The sequence below is a fragment of the Bacillus rossius genome, chromosome 1 (genome assembly GCF_032445375.1).
Source record: "Bacillus rossius redtenbacheri isolate Brsri chromosome 1, Brsri_v3, whole genome shotgun sequence".
Taxonomy (NCBI): domain Eukaryota; kingdom Metazoa; phylum Arthropoda; class Insecta; order Phasmatodea; family Bacillidae; genus Bacillus; species Bacillus rossius.
The window spans coordinates 104654900-104671732 of NC_086330.1; the positions used below are offsets into that span (position 1 = coordinate 104654900).

General features: G+C 35.0%; 2 protein-coding genes across 4 annotated transcripts in view; both read left to right on the top strand.

Annotated features, from left to right (window-relative positions):
• The window catches only part of LOC134541327 (probable G-protein coupled receptor B0563.6), a 336950-nt gene that overhangs the window by 203376 nt on the left and 116741 nt on the right, over positions 1-16833 (top strand). The window lies entirely within an intron of this gene.
• On the top strand, positions 1075-8349 carry LOC134541201 (uncharacterized). Its single transcript, XM_063384451.1, has 3 exons — positions 1075-1491; positions 1618-1758; positions 4345-8349. The coding sequence occupies exons 1-3, from the start codon at positions 1250-1252 to the stop codon at positions 6605-6607; spliced, it is 2646 nt and encodes an 881-aa protein (XP_063240521.1). The 5' UTR covers positions 1075-1249; the 3' UTR covers positions 6608-8349.

The window sequence follows — 16833 nt, forward strand, 5'->3', positions numbered from 1 at the left end:
TTAAAAATTCCATTTGAGTTGTAACTGTTCGTTCTAACCTGGGAAATACAACCTAAATGACAAGACAAATCATATTACATGTCGTACATCGTTCCATTAAGTCAAAGTTTATAGTATATTCCTATAACAAATGCGTATATAAAATACAGTATGTAATGCACTCAAAACAAGCAGGCCATTTAGAAAAATTTTATTTTCTGTTGACAGTTTACGTGCACAAAAACATAACATTTAATCGTCTCTGGCACGTTATGAGATTAAGTTTATTTTAGATACTTCCTTTTTCGAAAAAAACAAACAAACAATTTCGTCACATACTGTTTTTTTCTTCTGATTCCAGCAATCCTTCAACTCATTGTCTTACAGAATACCAACATTTCATTACAAGTTTTTCGCTGAAATGGCCCATTATTAAATTAAATCTTGACTAATTTTATAAAAAAAATATTTAACCATAATCACGATGATATCCGTGTATGTAAACAGTTACGTAACACTACAAATGTGAAAATGTACCCACACACAAACGAAATTTCGTTTTGTAGCATAAAGATTAATACAGTAGATAAATATTTTTCAAGTTTAGTTTTGTTATATTTACTTTTTATTTCCGAAGGTACAACTACTGTTTGCAAAAATAATGAAAAAAAATTAAGTACTATTAAAGAGCATCTACAGGTTTAAAATTTGCCAAATGTAATACTATATGAATTCTGAGCAACATATTAAGTTATTGACAACATATTTTATAGTTACGTAAAATTCAGTTACATGCTAAAGGTGGTTCAGAATAGAATTCAAAATTCCAAAGACAGTTTAAGCATTTTTAAATACAAATGCGTAATTAATCACATAAAAAACATGTTAGACATTTTACCGTGCCACCTATTGGTCGAAACTTATGCTATAATGTGTAGTAAATAAATCAAAATTTCCGCAAAAATTGCTATAAGTGCACCCAGAAAAAACCTTAAACAATTCGAGAGTAAAATCAACAAACAAAAACCACTTAACTCAGAAATATTTTAAAAAATATTACAGATGAAAATAGACAACAGAGAGATTAATGATTAATGATTAATGGACTAAATCTAGGCAAACAGCAGATGAATCACAAAAAAAAGAAGGGGGGGGGGACAGGCTATTTTTAATTAAATAGTTTCCTTTAAATAAATTTTTAATAAATCTTAAACTAGCAAACTTAATGAATATTAAAGCAAAGGCAAATTAAAATTCTTTAACTACTCTAATGAATTATATTATTTCACTTAGGCTTGCAACATTAGCGAGAAAAAAGAAGAAGCTGGGGTTGACACAGAACCCTCTGCCTGCTGGTGATGGTCCTGCAACACCAACCTTGCCAGAGAGCCCAGGCGGTGAAAGTTCGGTCCCCACAGTGCCAGATGTAACCACCATGGCGTCTTCAGTGGCGGCGTGTACATCACGCAACACTGATGACAGTACACATACTCTGTCCGATGACTATCAAGGGTAAGCTTTACACTTACATATCTTGTTTGTGATATGACAGGTAAATTTAGAATTCATGTGATAATACTCATATGAATAAAAATTATTGTATGGGCTATGTTTCTTAAAAGGGAATAACTCTTCTAGGAATGATGACCTTCCTCCGCTGATAGTGGTTTACGAGCCTCCATTGCCACAGACAGATCCGGGACTCAGTATGTTAGAGGGTCGAATGATGGTTGACGTTCGTCACTTCATGGTGCAATGCCGTCTTCTGGAGAGACACAGGTAAAAATTGTTTTATGTAAAATTGAGTTATTTAGATTTTTTTCCACTACTGTTTACCGCCTTCTGAACGTTTAACCGGCTGGAAGGTTGAAAATTCTTCTACAAACTTATTGACTTCATTAGTTAGTAAGTAAATAGGATAGATATGTAACAATACCGATTTAAATTAATAAATGTTGAAAATAAAAGGAAAATATATTTGAGCCATATTGACGAGGAGAGATAAATAGCCAATGTAATCACAGCTAACGCATATATCGAGTGAACTGTGGTGGAGCTACTTACAAACGTAGTAAGCCTTTATTCGATAAGAGGTTAAACACTATAGTGGAAAAAAAATTGCACACCATGTAATATTTTCGTCGGGGAAAGATGGACTTTTGCCCCAACAAACAAAAAAAAATAATTACTATGCTAAAAAATTACAGGGTTCCATTTTTATCGTATAGTTTTACACTAAGCAATGCAAAGTTGAATTGCAGTACGAACAATATTATGTTTTTCTTTTAATTTCATACCTTTGGCAGCCGCGCAAAGGAACCCCCCTGCGCGCCGAGCGGACCAGCCGCCTACGGCCACTTCCTCCCGTAATTATTTAGTTATGTATATAACGATACAAAAATAAGGGCCAATCTCTCGATGCTGTCGTTCAACAATGGATTTTTCACTACCCAAGCATTTATTGTATCACTAACCCCTAGCAGTTACACATTTTCGTTAGTTATACAAGTTCGTTAGAAACACAATTACAAGGCAGTGGCGATTCTTTTTTTTTTTTTTTTGCTTTTGGGGTCTGTAAAATTTTGTTTGTAAACAAATATTGGCCAGAAAGAATTATATATTTTTCAATTTAACTTCCGCTACATTATTTGCAACTATAAATGATCATAGAAACATAAGTTCCACGTGCGCGCACACACAACAAGTGAAATGAGGAGTTTTAGCAAATAAACATTGAGGTAATTTTCCAAAATACAATTTTAAAGACCTTTATACTGTGTTCTTACATTTGCAGTTAGATTTATTTAAATTCTTTGGCAAATGTTACAATTTAAAAACTTTGTTTAAGTATGTCCAGTTATTTTTTTAGGTAATTTTATTTGTTACAAGAAACCGAAGACCTTGCTGAAGTAAAATTATTATGTATAGAAATTGTGTTTAAATGGGTGTGTAATACTTAGATGAAATTGATACAGAATTATATGAAATAAAATTCTATTGTTTTACCAGCCTTTGAGCTTTCTGGCTGACGTGAAATTGTTATAATTAAACTTAGGGCCTAAATTTAGAATTGCTCGAATATGCAAAAAGTAATTCACTCGCTCACACAATGGCCTATACAAATTCCAACCCACTGTCAAAAGGGCTGGAAACTTTAAATTTGGGTCGCAGCCTCAATGATGAAAGTGGGAAAAGTACCAATTTTTATTTTCTAATTACTAAAAAAATAAAATTAAAAAGTAGGCACGCACCTTTAAAATCGGTGTATACCTTCTTTCGGAAGAACGTTGTTGCAGAAATTTTTTAAGAAACATAGTAAAAGGAACAAGATAAATATATTTTTTAATAATTTAAAAACGTAATATTCTAATTGTGCATATTCTTGTTACTTATAAGAAGATAGCATCATAACATTTGCACGCTTGGCTTACGACAGTTGGACGTGCCAACGTGTCTGCCGATATGGCGATAGTACCTATCTGTTCTACGAGTAAGTAACATTTTAATACCTCAACGTAAATATCCAATTTATTTTTTATTAATTTTTTATTATTAATTTTTTGGAGGTGAAGACGATGACGATCGAAATAGTGTTTTACTATACCATGATGTGTAAGAGGGCAAATGCGCGAATAAATGTGGCCATGGCCATATGGCTTCTTGCAGCACAGTGAAATGCAAATGAAAATTGTATCCTTTTCTTGAACAACATTTCAGACTTACATTAAAATAGCATAATTTTTAAGCATGTAAAATGTATATCTGTTCGAGCCATGTCACAATTATTTTTTTATTTAATTGTGACATGCACATCAACAGTTTGGGAAAACTGTAGTGGTGTGCATGTTATTATATTGATAAGTACAAAGATAAAGAAGCTTCTGTTCATATTCAAAAATTAGCGAACCTACTGGCATGTAAGTTTATCTCTTTCATTTTATTCTGTTCACATGTCACTCGACAGAGCTCAGGAGCTGCTAAGATTATTGTGTATGGTGAAACGAGGTAACACCCGTACTGATAACTTGACCACCTTACCTCAGTGCACTTCAACGTACATTTACGTAAATATAGAATAATCTTTTATCACAAAGAGTCGGGCAGATCTTTCAGGATTCACTGCAAGCTATTTATGTTCGATTTTAACGACAGTAGTTTGGATGTATGCAATATTATGCTGTTAGAGCAGTTGTATGAAATTAATAAAATCACAACCTAACAGCTTGAGTACCAATGTATAGCAGTAGTTATAGCTAAATTGCCGATGCTAGTAAAAAATTGTCTTGTTTATTGTGTGAAAGCCAAACGGGTAACAAATGTTTTTGGGAGATGTTACCAGAAATTATTATTATGTTGGTTTTACAGGTGTCCCATTTCATCTTCAGGAACATATTTTCTGGAAAGTGTCAACAGGTACGGTCTGCTGACAAATTTTAAATTTAAGTGCACTCACTGCAATCAAGAGCAGCAGTTCAAATCTGAGCCTGTGGAATGCCTTCCAGTGGGAAGAAAAAGAAAATGCAAAATCGATACCAACTTAGATATCAACGATAAGATTGTTTGGGGCGCAATTTCGGTTGGTCTAGGCTACGGACCATTGTATGAACTATTGTCACTAATTGATATGCATCCTATGAGCCCGGGTTGCTTTTCTTATCACGAGAACAGAATCGGAGAGCACTGGAAGGCAATGTTGCAGAAGGAAATGGAAGATGCTGCACTGGAAGAGTTCTCTATGGCGAAAGATGATGGACGCATCTGTATGGTTGGAAATGAGGAATATGCTTGGACCATAGGAATTTTGGATGGAGGTTGGAGCCAAAGATCCTATGGTCATAGGTATTCTGCTAAGTCTGGATGTGCTATAATAATTGGCTTCTACACTAAGAAATTGTTATTCCTTGGTGTGAGAAACAAATATTGTACCGCATGCATTCGGAGCGAACGGATGGAAAAGGAACCCACGCCTCACCTGTGTTTCCGGAACTGGACTGATTCTTCCACTGCAATGGAGGCAGACATTATAGTGGAAGGTTTCCGGTTCTGTGAAGCCAAGTACAAACTTCAATTTAAGAAGTTTGTTGGTGATGGGGATTCAAGTGTGCATGCAGCCATAGTTGCAAATGTTTCGTACGGAAGAGATGTTGAAAAGATTGAATGTGCTAACCATGTCGTGAAGAATCTCAAAAAGAATCTTTATGCCATAGCCAAGGGCATCCATATGCGGCATCTCAGCCAGTCGAAAATCAAAGCCCTCTGTCGCTGTGCAAGAGGTTGTATCAGCAACTGTGGGGGTGATGCTATGCTACTTCAATCAACACTTCTAAATGTGCCCAACCATGTGTTTGGAGACCATAAGTTATGCAATTTAGATGTGTGTGAGAGAGCTGGTAAAACAGCAAATCCCTGCAGTTATGACGCATTGCCTCGTGAATTGATTGTGGGAATCAAACAAGCTTTTGACCGAGTGAGAGCAAAGTCACAAGCACTTGTAATGGATCTCACAACCAACCAAGCAGAAATGTACATGTCATTAGTTGCAAGGATGGCTGGCGGTAAGCAGATAAACCGTTCACAGCAGGGGTCTTACAGCCGTAGGGCTACTGCTGCTGGTTTGTCTTTCCAACTTCGCTACAAATGGCATGGACAAACTATGAAGGCGATCACAGGTCACAGCCCTGGAGTGACTGTGAAGCGATTAATGGCAAAAAGACAGAAACAGCAGGCGAACTGTAGGCGAAGGTTGGATATGAATCCGCATGTACCACGGAAATCGGAATCATTTAAACCACAGGGTGATAAGAGCTATGGTCCTCATGCAACTCAGCCTCCAGCTTCTGGTCTTGAACTAGAAATTCTGACTGAGTCTGTGATGAGAAGCATAGAGCTTACAGTGCAAGAAAGGAATGATCTGGAGGTGCAGACACGAGATCAAGGAAGCAGTCAGTTGTGGATGAAGGAGCGGAGAAAACGAGTCACTGCTTCCTTTTTCGGACGTGTCTGTAAAATGAGGGAAAATACTTCGTGTAAAGTGACAGTGGAAGCGATTGTGTACAGTCGTGTATTGGAGAATGCTGCCACAATACATGGTCTAGCAAACGAGCGCATAGCTGTCGCTTTATACGAAGAACAAACAGGCCATACTGTTAAACAATGTGGTCTCTTCGTTGACCTTCAGCATTGCTTTCTTGCAGCTTCTCCTGATGGTTTAGTTGATGAAGATGGTTTGGTGGAGGTGAAATGTCCATACTCTGCAAGGGAACTTAACCCTTTAGATGCAGCAATGCAGCTGAAAACGTTCTTTTGCAGAGTTGTCGACGGCGAGCTTTGCTTGAATCGCTCTCACAATTACTACTATCAAGTGCAAGGGCAATTACACATCACACGAAGAAAGTGGTGTGATTTTGTCGTTTGGACAACGAAAGGCATTTCAATAGAAAGAATTGTGAGAGATGATTGTTTCTGGCTTGACAAAATGGAGTCAAAATTGTTGCGATTTTTTAACAACTGCTTGTTGCCAGAGCTTGCTGATCCATGTCGTCCCAGGGGACAACCGATTCGTGAGCCAGAATATATTATACAGGCACAAGAAAGTCGTTCAAAGAAACGCAAAATTTCAGATGTGTGAATTTTGAGAGACAGAAATTGTGTGGCTGACGAGAACTCTTTTTTTTAATTTGATACAGTGATGCTTTATATCTGATAAAAAAATTCTAATTATTGTTTACTTCTCATGCTTGTACAAATTGAACAGTACTGTAAATGTATTTGATGACATAAGCAATAGTAAGTTATTAGCTGATATTGAATACAAACATTTTTTTTCATGACTACAAAAAATAAGGTTCTCTGGTTGGCGAGTGATTATATTATACTAATGTCAAAAAGATGTTATCGGGAAAAAATAAATGAAGTTATTTTATACCACTGATTCACTACCCATAAAATCAAACTGTAACGTCTTTGCAACTAGTATCTCATACAAGAAATATATAACATATTCGTGCTTCATTTTGTATAAAAATAAAACACATATATAATATCGGGAGACAGCCTTGAAAATCGTGCATATCACCAACATGGCCAATCAGACTCACAGTCATGTTTACGATAGCAAGACAGCTAGCAAACCAGTTCAGTTTATATGCAGCTTAACTGAAAAATTTATTCAATATTTTCGGGGTGGTTTTACGCTCAAAATTAATACAAAACCAAATCAGCAATCCTTGTATTATCATTTATAATACTACAAAATATCTTCCATTTCCTTCGAATTGTATTGAGCACTAAAGTATTGATTTACTTTTGGCCCAGATTTTATTCGACGATACTCTGTAGAGTTTAGCTTGTTTGCATTCTTTATTTATTAGGTTTAAATCATGGCCAAATTTATTGAAGTGTAACACAAATTATATATTTGTGTGTGCCTGGTTAGGAATTTGTATGATGTACTTACTAGAAAAACTATGTCATATCAGTGTAATAGTTGTACCCTTACAAGCGTTGAATATTTATGAAACATTTTATTTCTTTTGTTTTTAAAGCCGCAGACTTGTATTTTATTTATTGCATTTAGACAACAACATGCGTCCGTGTTTTCTACATTGCACGCTCTGTAATATTTTGAATGTTATAGTAATTTTTGCTTTTTAAAATCTGTGATTTATGTGCAGTAGAATGATTTGTAATTTATGATTATTTCTTTTCATATTTTTAATGAGCCATTTGCTAATATTATATACACTTCTCCATTTATTATAATAAACACATATTCCATTATTGGAATTATTTCAGAATGGGAATCACAAGACTACAAAAACTATTCTCCTGCATAAGAAAGGTGATAATACCAGTAAAGAAAATTATCGTCCGAGAGCAATTACGTCTTATATTTAGGGACACCTGTATTTCGCTAATACATTTCGTGTCAAGGTATTTAACAAAACACTGTAGATTTTTCTTGTAATTATTGGCTGTGGTCGGTGAAGGCTGTTTTCCCGCACTTGACGGGGCCAATGAGGACGTAGTTACCGTACTGCTGCACGCCCGCAATTCGCCAAACCTCTAAGAAAAAAAAGCTACAGTTATGTGTGAAATAGCCTGACACGAGATGTATTCACGAAATACAGGTGTCCTTAATTATATCGAAAAATATTTGAACATTGTATGATAATTTTAAGTATGAAAAGTACAAAATACTTTCAAATTTAATACATGGTTTTACATCAACTCTAAGCACTAAAACCCATACTGCTTATTATCTACAAAATAAATCTATACACGGCAACTGATTATGAATCAGTTGAGTTTTTTTTATAAAGCATCTAAGGCCTTGATTGTATAAATATATTGTTGGATAAATTAACTAAACTAGGAATACTATAAAATGCACAAAAATAGAAGAGTTTGATCTCAATGACATAAAGCATAATTTATCTATTTAGCACAGCCTGTATAATTGCTTCCCCATTGTCAAGACTAAAATTAAAAAAAACTGCGAAAGAAGCAGTATAAAATATCTATCTCATTATCTTTGCGGGTGACTCAAATATCATACAAACAAAACGAAACGCAAGAAAGCATATTTTAAACACTGTAAATAACTTAGAATTTAAATAAAAGGATAATAATCAGTATGTAAAATTTAGTTTTAACGATGAGTTGTAAACAGAACATCAAACATATATCATAGGTGTTACTGCGAACAGAGAACTCTCACAAACAATACAATTCCTTTCTGCGCAACCTGCAAGCTCCGGTACCTTCTGTAAAAAAAATATATAAATGTAAAACTTTTCCGGAAGTCGTACCATGGTAATGACTAAAATATGTAGCCTTACTTCTAAATCTAATTATCTAGAGAACAAATTGTATTACATTATTTTCATGATTTAAACGGTAGCAAAATTAACACCTACATACGAACAGAAGTTTGCTCTTTTATTCATTTTTTTAGTTACGTGATAATTTTTTTGAGTTATAAAGAAATCCAACTTAAACAGTAAAAAAGAAAGGCTTTTAATGAAAAAACCTACTCAGTCATTATAGATAACTGTTCAAACCATTTAAGATTCATCCTGTTACATAAATTTTTATATTCATATACATCTAATGTATACACATATCAGAAAAAAGGCAATAAATTGATATTAACTTCATTATCAAACTATAATAAAACACAAAATACACTTACAGAGAACCACCAAATATATTGCGTAAGTGTTTCTGCAATGAGTTAAACTTTAAAATTGACTTTATTATTTCAAAAAAATAATTTAAAACTCCAAGCAAATGTAAGAACACGTCTTCTAGATATAATGTAAGATTATAATGCCGTGTCCGAATTCGCCTGAAGAATATACTTGTAGATACTTTGGAAGTGACTTTGCAAGACTGTCAGAAATGGACGTGAAGTATGTATGCTATGCAATACGCAAGTAAATGAGTCTATGTAATTCTCGCGTACTTGAAGTTGAAAATACTTCTTCATTTGAAATATTTTTGGTCATATTTTATATATCATTTAAATAATTTAAGAGGACGTAAAATAAATATAATTTATTTTGTATTTTACTGGTATCTATAAATAAATTGACAAAATTAATTTATGTATATGGATGTTTAAAACGAAGTTTCAACAAACACATGTACATATTTAGCCTACAGATCGTTACTACAAAACAAAAGTACAATAATAATGTATGTTGCCGTAAATTCACGTGACAGCGATGAAGTGTTAAAAAAAAAAGGACTAATTTCACATGCGTTTAAAAATAAAATCTAAACATCCTTTTCGGCTGGCTAAACATTGAACTTATCCGGATTCGTTAAAGGCAAGTGAAGTACGTAAGGTTGCAAACATGTAACTGCATTACTTTCTGATTAATTTTAATAAAATTATGCATATATCCAAAAAATGTTCAGTTAAAATTAGTATTGTATTGTATTGTATCTTATTTTATTGTATTGGTGTTTGTATCTGGGTATATTTTTATTGTGTGTTTAAGATTTATTGACTTTTGTGCCTCATGTACTTTTGGTGAAAAATGAAAATGTAATTATGTATTATTATCAGGGCCCAAAGCAAAACTATTTGTTCGTTGGCCGGAAATGAAATGTAGTTATACTTGTATATCTAAGAAAAATATTTGTATTTTGTATGAATGTAAGTATTTTATTATGTAAATTTTTATTACTTACAAATATTTCGTACTCATAATATCTAGTTTCCATTTGTCTTAAGACATAATAAAATGATATACTAAGCAAAAAATGTTTATTGGTTCGCAATTTTTCATTGTTACAATATTTTAAAATGAAAAATTTGCTATTCAGCAATATCAACTTCTAAAACGTGAGTAAAAATTATCATTAAATTATATCAATGGAATATTTATTGCATTAGTATTCCTTGCTCCTAATCACTTACTCTGGTTGATTACCTTCCTTATAACCTCAGTGATCTCGTAATTTATGTACACCTTTTTCCCACTAAGACGATTCAGGTGCAGATTCTGGAGCAGTGTTTTTTTTTTTATGTACGGATGTGCCAATAAATCCATCAGTTTGGTGGTGGTGTTGGGGGGGGGGGATAATACTACTCTTAAAATATCACTTTATCTGTATGCACGATAAAATATCCTTGGTTAGCTCCCTCCGAAATATTCTTATACAACCTATGACGTGTAGCCTACTCCTTAGATATTTTAAAACACGTTTGATTGCGTAGAGAAGGCGATTCTTCGAGTATGTGGCCCTTTCATAATTAAATTATTATTATTATTATTAGTTACAACTGATGTTTATTTCGAGCCTCTTTGACATCCAGTTCATACATAAAAAACGAACTACCAGTGATGCTTGACGTCACCAGTAGGAATAGCGTGAAGGAGCTCCTCATTTCGCCAGACGCGACTGGCATACACAAGTATTTATATTGCAATAATAAATTACTAAATGATAGTTTAATTTTCGAAAATATGATTATATTTTTTACAAGAAGTACGAATGCCAGGACATTTACTAATAACGTTTTTAAACATCACATATAAAAAAAAAGTGTAATCAAAAGCCACAGGTCAGCTAAAAAAGCAAACAAAAACTTTTTTCTAGCTCTAGCCTCATGTATACATACATAAAAACATAATACATTTAAAACACTAAAATTAATGCAATAACCTGCAATATTTTGAAGACAGATATTCAGCTACAAAAAATTATCCGATAGTATAAAAAGTTCGCCTGTATATATATATATATATATATATATATATATATATATATATATATATATATATATATATAGTTGCACAGAAAAATACAGTTCTAATCAGATATCAATATAGCAAATAATACCGTTTTGCAACATAAAGTCATGCTATTAGATGGTCAACGTTCAACTGTTTGTATAATACACATACGCACACACCTGTGACAAAATGTGGAAAAAAAAAATAATTTTGTAGAAGCGCAAAACCTTTGTAGTACTCAGTTAAAAATTATTATTTTTTTTACAGGGGCAGGAAAACTACATTACTGGCCAGTTTATTTGAATGTAGTGGTTAGCTGTGAACGAGCGTTCTTGCAAAAGAGACCAAATCTGACAGTTTTGGCCACATAATCACCGCAGTAAAACATACAATTTGTATATCGTATATGTGTAGTGCACCAAATTAATATTTATTATAATTACCTTGGGTTGCACTCGGTTACGTACAGGTTTCTAACTGAAATGTACCAAAAATAGTAATATTTATTCCCTTGCGCTTTGTTGAGGATCGAGTAGTCTTGAGTGGGTGTGGTGGAAAGGGACAGAATGGCAAAGGGATTGGAAATCTAAATGCTCGCCGAGGCAGAGTACACTCTTCCCCCACCCCCCTCTTCCAGACCTGTCGTAAACATGACACCCCGCTGGGAGATAAGAATTCTGAGAACAGCGTCCTCTTTCCACCCCCCCCCCCCCCCCCCCCCAAACAGTTTTCAGCGCGTAGCTACATCGTTCAGCCGTACTACTAGTGCGCTCTGTTGAGGACAAAGATAACTACGCGTGTCTTTGCCAGCTCGCGAGAAACTCAGGATCTTAGCCTTAAGCAAAGAGTTCACAAGCCCGCTTGTGCTAGAACTCTCATGTTGCTTAAGCAAAGAGTTCACAAGCCCGCTTGTGCTAGAACTCTCATGTTGCTTAAGCAAAGAGTTCACAAGCTCAGCCTCAGATGTGTCACCACATTCTTCAATCATGCACGCTTCAGATGATTCATCAAAGTCTTCGACCTTGTAAGCTTCAGATGGTTCTCCATCTTTCTCATTTTCATGGAGACGACTAGATATTGGAGTAAATATATTTTCATTTCTAATGTGGTTACAACTACCTTCGTTTGTTTTAAATTTTAAATTATTATCTTCATCTAGATCAGTAATTTTAGCATTAGCTTTTTCGCCTTCGTTCCTCTTCCGCGATGTTGTAGCCCAGTCTTCGTTATCTTTATTCATCTTAATTGTACAGGTCTTGTAATGTCTATCCAAGTAATATCTTCTACCAAAGGATTTCTGACACTGACTGCAATGAAACGGTTTTTGACAAGGACCCAAATTACACTCGCTTCTCTCATGTCGTTTAGCATTCTTTCTCAAGGTAAACACCTTGCTACAGTATCTACAGTGATGACGTTTCGATACAGCGTCAGATCCTAAATCGGAATTCATATTAGTTACCGAGACTAATGCCAGATGCAAACTAAGAGTTTTAAATTAGATATATTACTTAAATAGAATTTTTTTAATTATTTCATCAGCGAGAATTAATTTATCTCATTCAAAGGTACTTGTTGCAAGTAGTTCTGCTTTTCAACAACAGATGTCGACACGTATTGCTTGCAGGTAAATATTATTTCTTTCTTTCATGCGGGGTGCAGGATTCTCACTAACGATCGCAATAGAGGGATGGCATCGCTATACTCCAAGGAGAAGGTAGTTTGTTCTTCCAGTTAGTGTTTCTCAGGGTATATATTATTATTTGACTGAATAATGATTTTTTTTTAAATTCCACCTAATAAAAATAAAATAGAAGCACTCAGAGAAAACCATCAGGGATGATGTCGTTTATAAACATCATAAATTACCAATTTTTTTTAAAAAAAGTCCAAATTTAATCCTACTTAAGCAAAGAGTTCACAAGCCCGCTTGTGCTAGAACTCTCGTGTTGCTTAAGCAAAGAGTTCACAAGCCCGCATGTGCTAGAACTCTCGTGTTGCTTAAGCAAAGAGTTCACAAGCCCGCTTGTGCTAGAACTCTCATGTTGCTTAAGCAAAGAGTTCACAAGCCCGCTTGTGCTAGAACTCTCATGTTGCTTAAGCAAAGAGTTCACAAGCCCGCTTGTGCTAGAACTCTCGTGTTGCTTAAGCAAAGAGTTCACAAGCCCGCTTGTGCTAGAACTCTCATGTTGCTTAAGCAAAGAGTTCACAAGCGGGCTTGTGCTAGAACTCTCGTGTTGCTTAAGCAAAGAGTTCACAAGCCCGCTTGTGCTAGAACTCTCATGTTGCTTAAGCAAAGAGTTCACAAGCGGGCTTGTGAACTCTTTGCTTAAGCAACACGAGAGTTCTAGCACAAGCGGGCTTGTGAACTCTTTGCTTAAGCAACATGAGAGTTCTAGCACAAGCGGGCTTGTGAACTCTTTGCTTAAGCAACACGAGAGTTCTAGCACATGCGGGCTTGTGAACTCTTTGCTTAAGCAACACGAGAGTTCTAGCACAAGCGGGCTTGTGAACTCTTTGCTTAAGTAGGATTAAATTTGGACTTTTTTTAAAAAAAATTGGTAATTTATGATGTTTATAAACGACATCATCCCTGATGGTTTTCTCTGAGTGCTTCTATTTTATTTTTATTAGGTGGAATTTAAAAAAAAATCATTATTCAGTCAAATAATAATATATACCCTGAGAAACACTAACTGGAAGAACAAACTACCTTCTCCTTGGAGTATAGCGATGCCATCCCTCTATTGCGATCGTTAGTGAGAATCCTGCACCCCGCATGAAAGAAAGAAATAATATTTACCTGCAAGCAATACGTGTCGACATCTGTTGTTGAAAAGCAGAACTACTTGCAACAAGTACCTTTGAATGAGATAAATTAATTCTCGCTGATGAAATAATTAAAAAAATTCTATTTAAGTAATATATCTAATTTAAAACTCTTAGTTTGCATCTGGCATTAGTCTCGGTAACTAATATGAATTCCGATTTAGGATCTGACGCTGTATCGAAACGTCATCACTGTAGATACTGTAGCAAGGTGTTTACCTTGAGAAAGAATGCTAAACGACATGAGAGAAGCGAGTGTAATTTGGGTCCTTGTCAAAAACCGTTTCATTGCAGTCAGTGTCAGAAATCCTTTGGTAGAAGATATTACTTGGATAGACATTACAAGACCTGTACAATTAAGATGAATAAAGATAACGAAGACTGGGCTACAACATCGCGGAAGAGGAACGAAGGCGAAAAAGCTAATGCTAAAATTACTGATCTAGATGAAGATAATAATTTAAAATTTAAAACAAACGAAGGTAGTTGTAACCACATTAGAAATGAAAATATATTTACTCCAATATCTAGTCGTCTCCATGAAAATGAGAAAGATGGAGAACCATCTGAAGCTTACAAGGTCGAAGACTTTGATGAATCATCTGAAGCGTGCATGATTGAAGAATGTGGTGACACATCTGAGGCTGAGCTTGTGAACTCTTTGCTTAAGCAACATGAGAGTTCTAGCACAAGCGGGCTTGTGAACTCTTTGCTTAAGCAACATGAGAGTTCTAGCACAAGCGGGCTTGTGAACTCTTTGCTTAAGCAACACGAGAGTTCTAGCACATGCGGGCTTGTGAACTCTTTGCTTAAGCAACACGAGAGTTCTAGCACAAGCGGGCTTGTGAACTCTTTGCTTAAGTAGGATTAAATTTGGACTTTTTTTAAAAAAAATTGGTAATTTATGATGTTTATAAACGACATCATCCCTGATGGTTTTCTCTGAGTGCTTCTATTTTATTTTTATTAGGTGGAATTTAAAAAAAATCATTATTCAGTCAAATAATATTATATACCCTGAGAAACACTAACTGGAAGAACAAACTACCTTCTCCTTGGAGTATAGCGATGCCATCCCTCTATTGCGATCGTTAGTGAGAATCCTGCACCCCGCATGAAAGAAAGAAATAATATTTACCTGCAAGCAATACGTGTCGACATCTGTTGTTGAAAAGCAGAACTACTTGCAACAAGTACCTTTGAATGAGATAAATTAATTCTCCCTGATGAAATAATTAAAAAAATTCTATTTAAGTAATATATCTAATTTAAAACTCTTAGTTTGCATCTGGCATTAGTCTCGGTAACTAATATGAATTCCGATTTAGGATCTGACGCTGTATCGAAACGTCATCACTGTAGATACTGTAGCAAGGTGTTTACCTTGAGAAAGAATGCTAAACGACATGAGAGAAGCGAGTGTAATTTGGGTCCTTGTCAAAAACCGTTTCATTGCAGTCAGTGTCAGAAATCCTTTGGTAGAAGATATTACTTGGATAGACATTACAAGACCTGTACAATTAAGATGAATAAAGATAACGAAGACTGGGCTACAACATCGCGGAAGAGGAACGAAGGCGAAAAAGCTAATGCTAAAATTACTGATCTAGATGAAGATAATAATTTAAAATTTAAAACAAACGAAGGTAGTTGTAACCACATTAGAAATGAAAATATATTTACTCCAATATCTAGTCGTCTCCATGAAAATGAGAAAGATGGAGAACCATCTGAAGCTTACAAGGTCGAAGACTTTGATGAATCATCTGAAGCGTGCATGATTGAAGAATGTGGTGACACATCTGAGGCTGACATGATTGAGTACTGTACTGAAGCACCTAAAGCAGGTAAGATCGAAGACTGTGATGGCGGTCTGAGACCAAAACGATGGAAACGACGTAATAAAATAAATTATCCTGATCAAGTTTGTGGTGCTGACATGATTGAAGACTGTGGTGACACATCAGAAGCTGGCGTGAACGAAGACTGTGCTGACACATCTAAGGCTGACATGATTGAGTATTGTGCTGAAGCACCAAAAGCATGCAAGAGTGAAGACTGTGATGGTGGTTTGAGACCAAAACGATGGAAACGTCGTAATAAAATAAATTATCCTGATCAAGCTTGTGATAATCTCTGGCACGATGATGAAAGTGACCTTGAGGTTGGTGTTAAAACGATAGACACCAGAGATAATATTTATTATAAACATGCAAGGATGATGAACGCAGCAGAAGAGTTTGATTATACCTCATTGGGAGATCCTAACATATTGGTTGACAGGCTACGACTACTACATGGATCGCTTTGTGCAGGAAACTATTCGAACATTAAAGAAATATCCTTCATACTCAAAGAACTGAGGGAAGCTGGCTACATACAATAATGGCTTAAATTAAATGTATGTGTATAAACTTGAAGATAAATTAATATATTTTCTTTCCAAATGGTATCTACCATTTATCGAAATCTGATTTCTAAATAAAACTTATAACTTAAAGGTGCAAAATACGTTACCACTGCCAGTCAAAATGTATACTAATAAAGACATGTTAGTAATCATGCCAAGTTCGATAAGAAAAGTAATTGGAATCAGTTGGAACCAATTGAAGATAGAGCTGTTGGAACAATTGGAGCCTTTTGAAGCATTTGGAGCCTTTTGGAGCTGTTGGAGCCATTTGGAGCTGTGTTAAGCATTTGGAGTCTTTTTTTGGAGCTGTTGGAGCATTTGGAGTCTTTTGAAGCATTTGGAGCATTTGGAGCCATTTGGAGGCAT

Coding starts and splice junctions, on each gene's coding strand:
- LOC134541201 (XM_063384451.1), top strand. CDS start 1,250: ATGAATTATATTATTTCACTTAGGCTTGCAACATTAGCGAGAAAAAAG. Junction 1,492..1,617: donor CTGTCCGATGACTATCAAGG/GTAAGCTTTACA, acceptor TAACTCTTCTAG/GAATGATGACCTTCCTCCGC. Junction 1,759..4,344: donor CGTCTTCTGGAGAGACACAG/GTAAAAATTGTT, acceptor TTGGTTTTACAG/GTGTCCCATTTCATCTTCAG.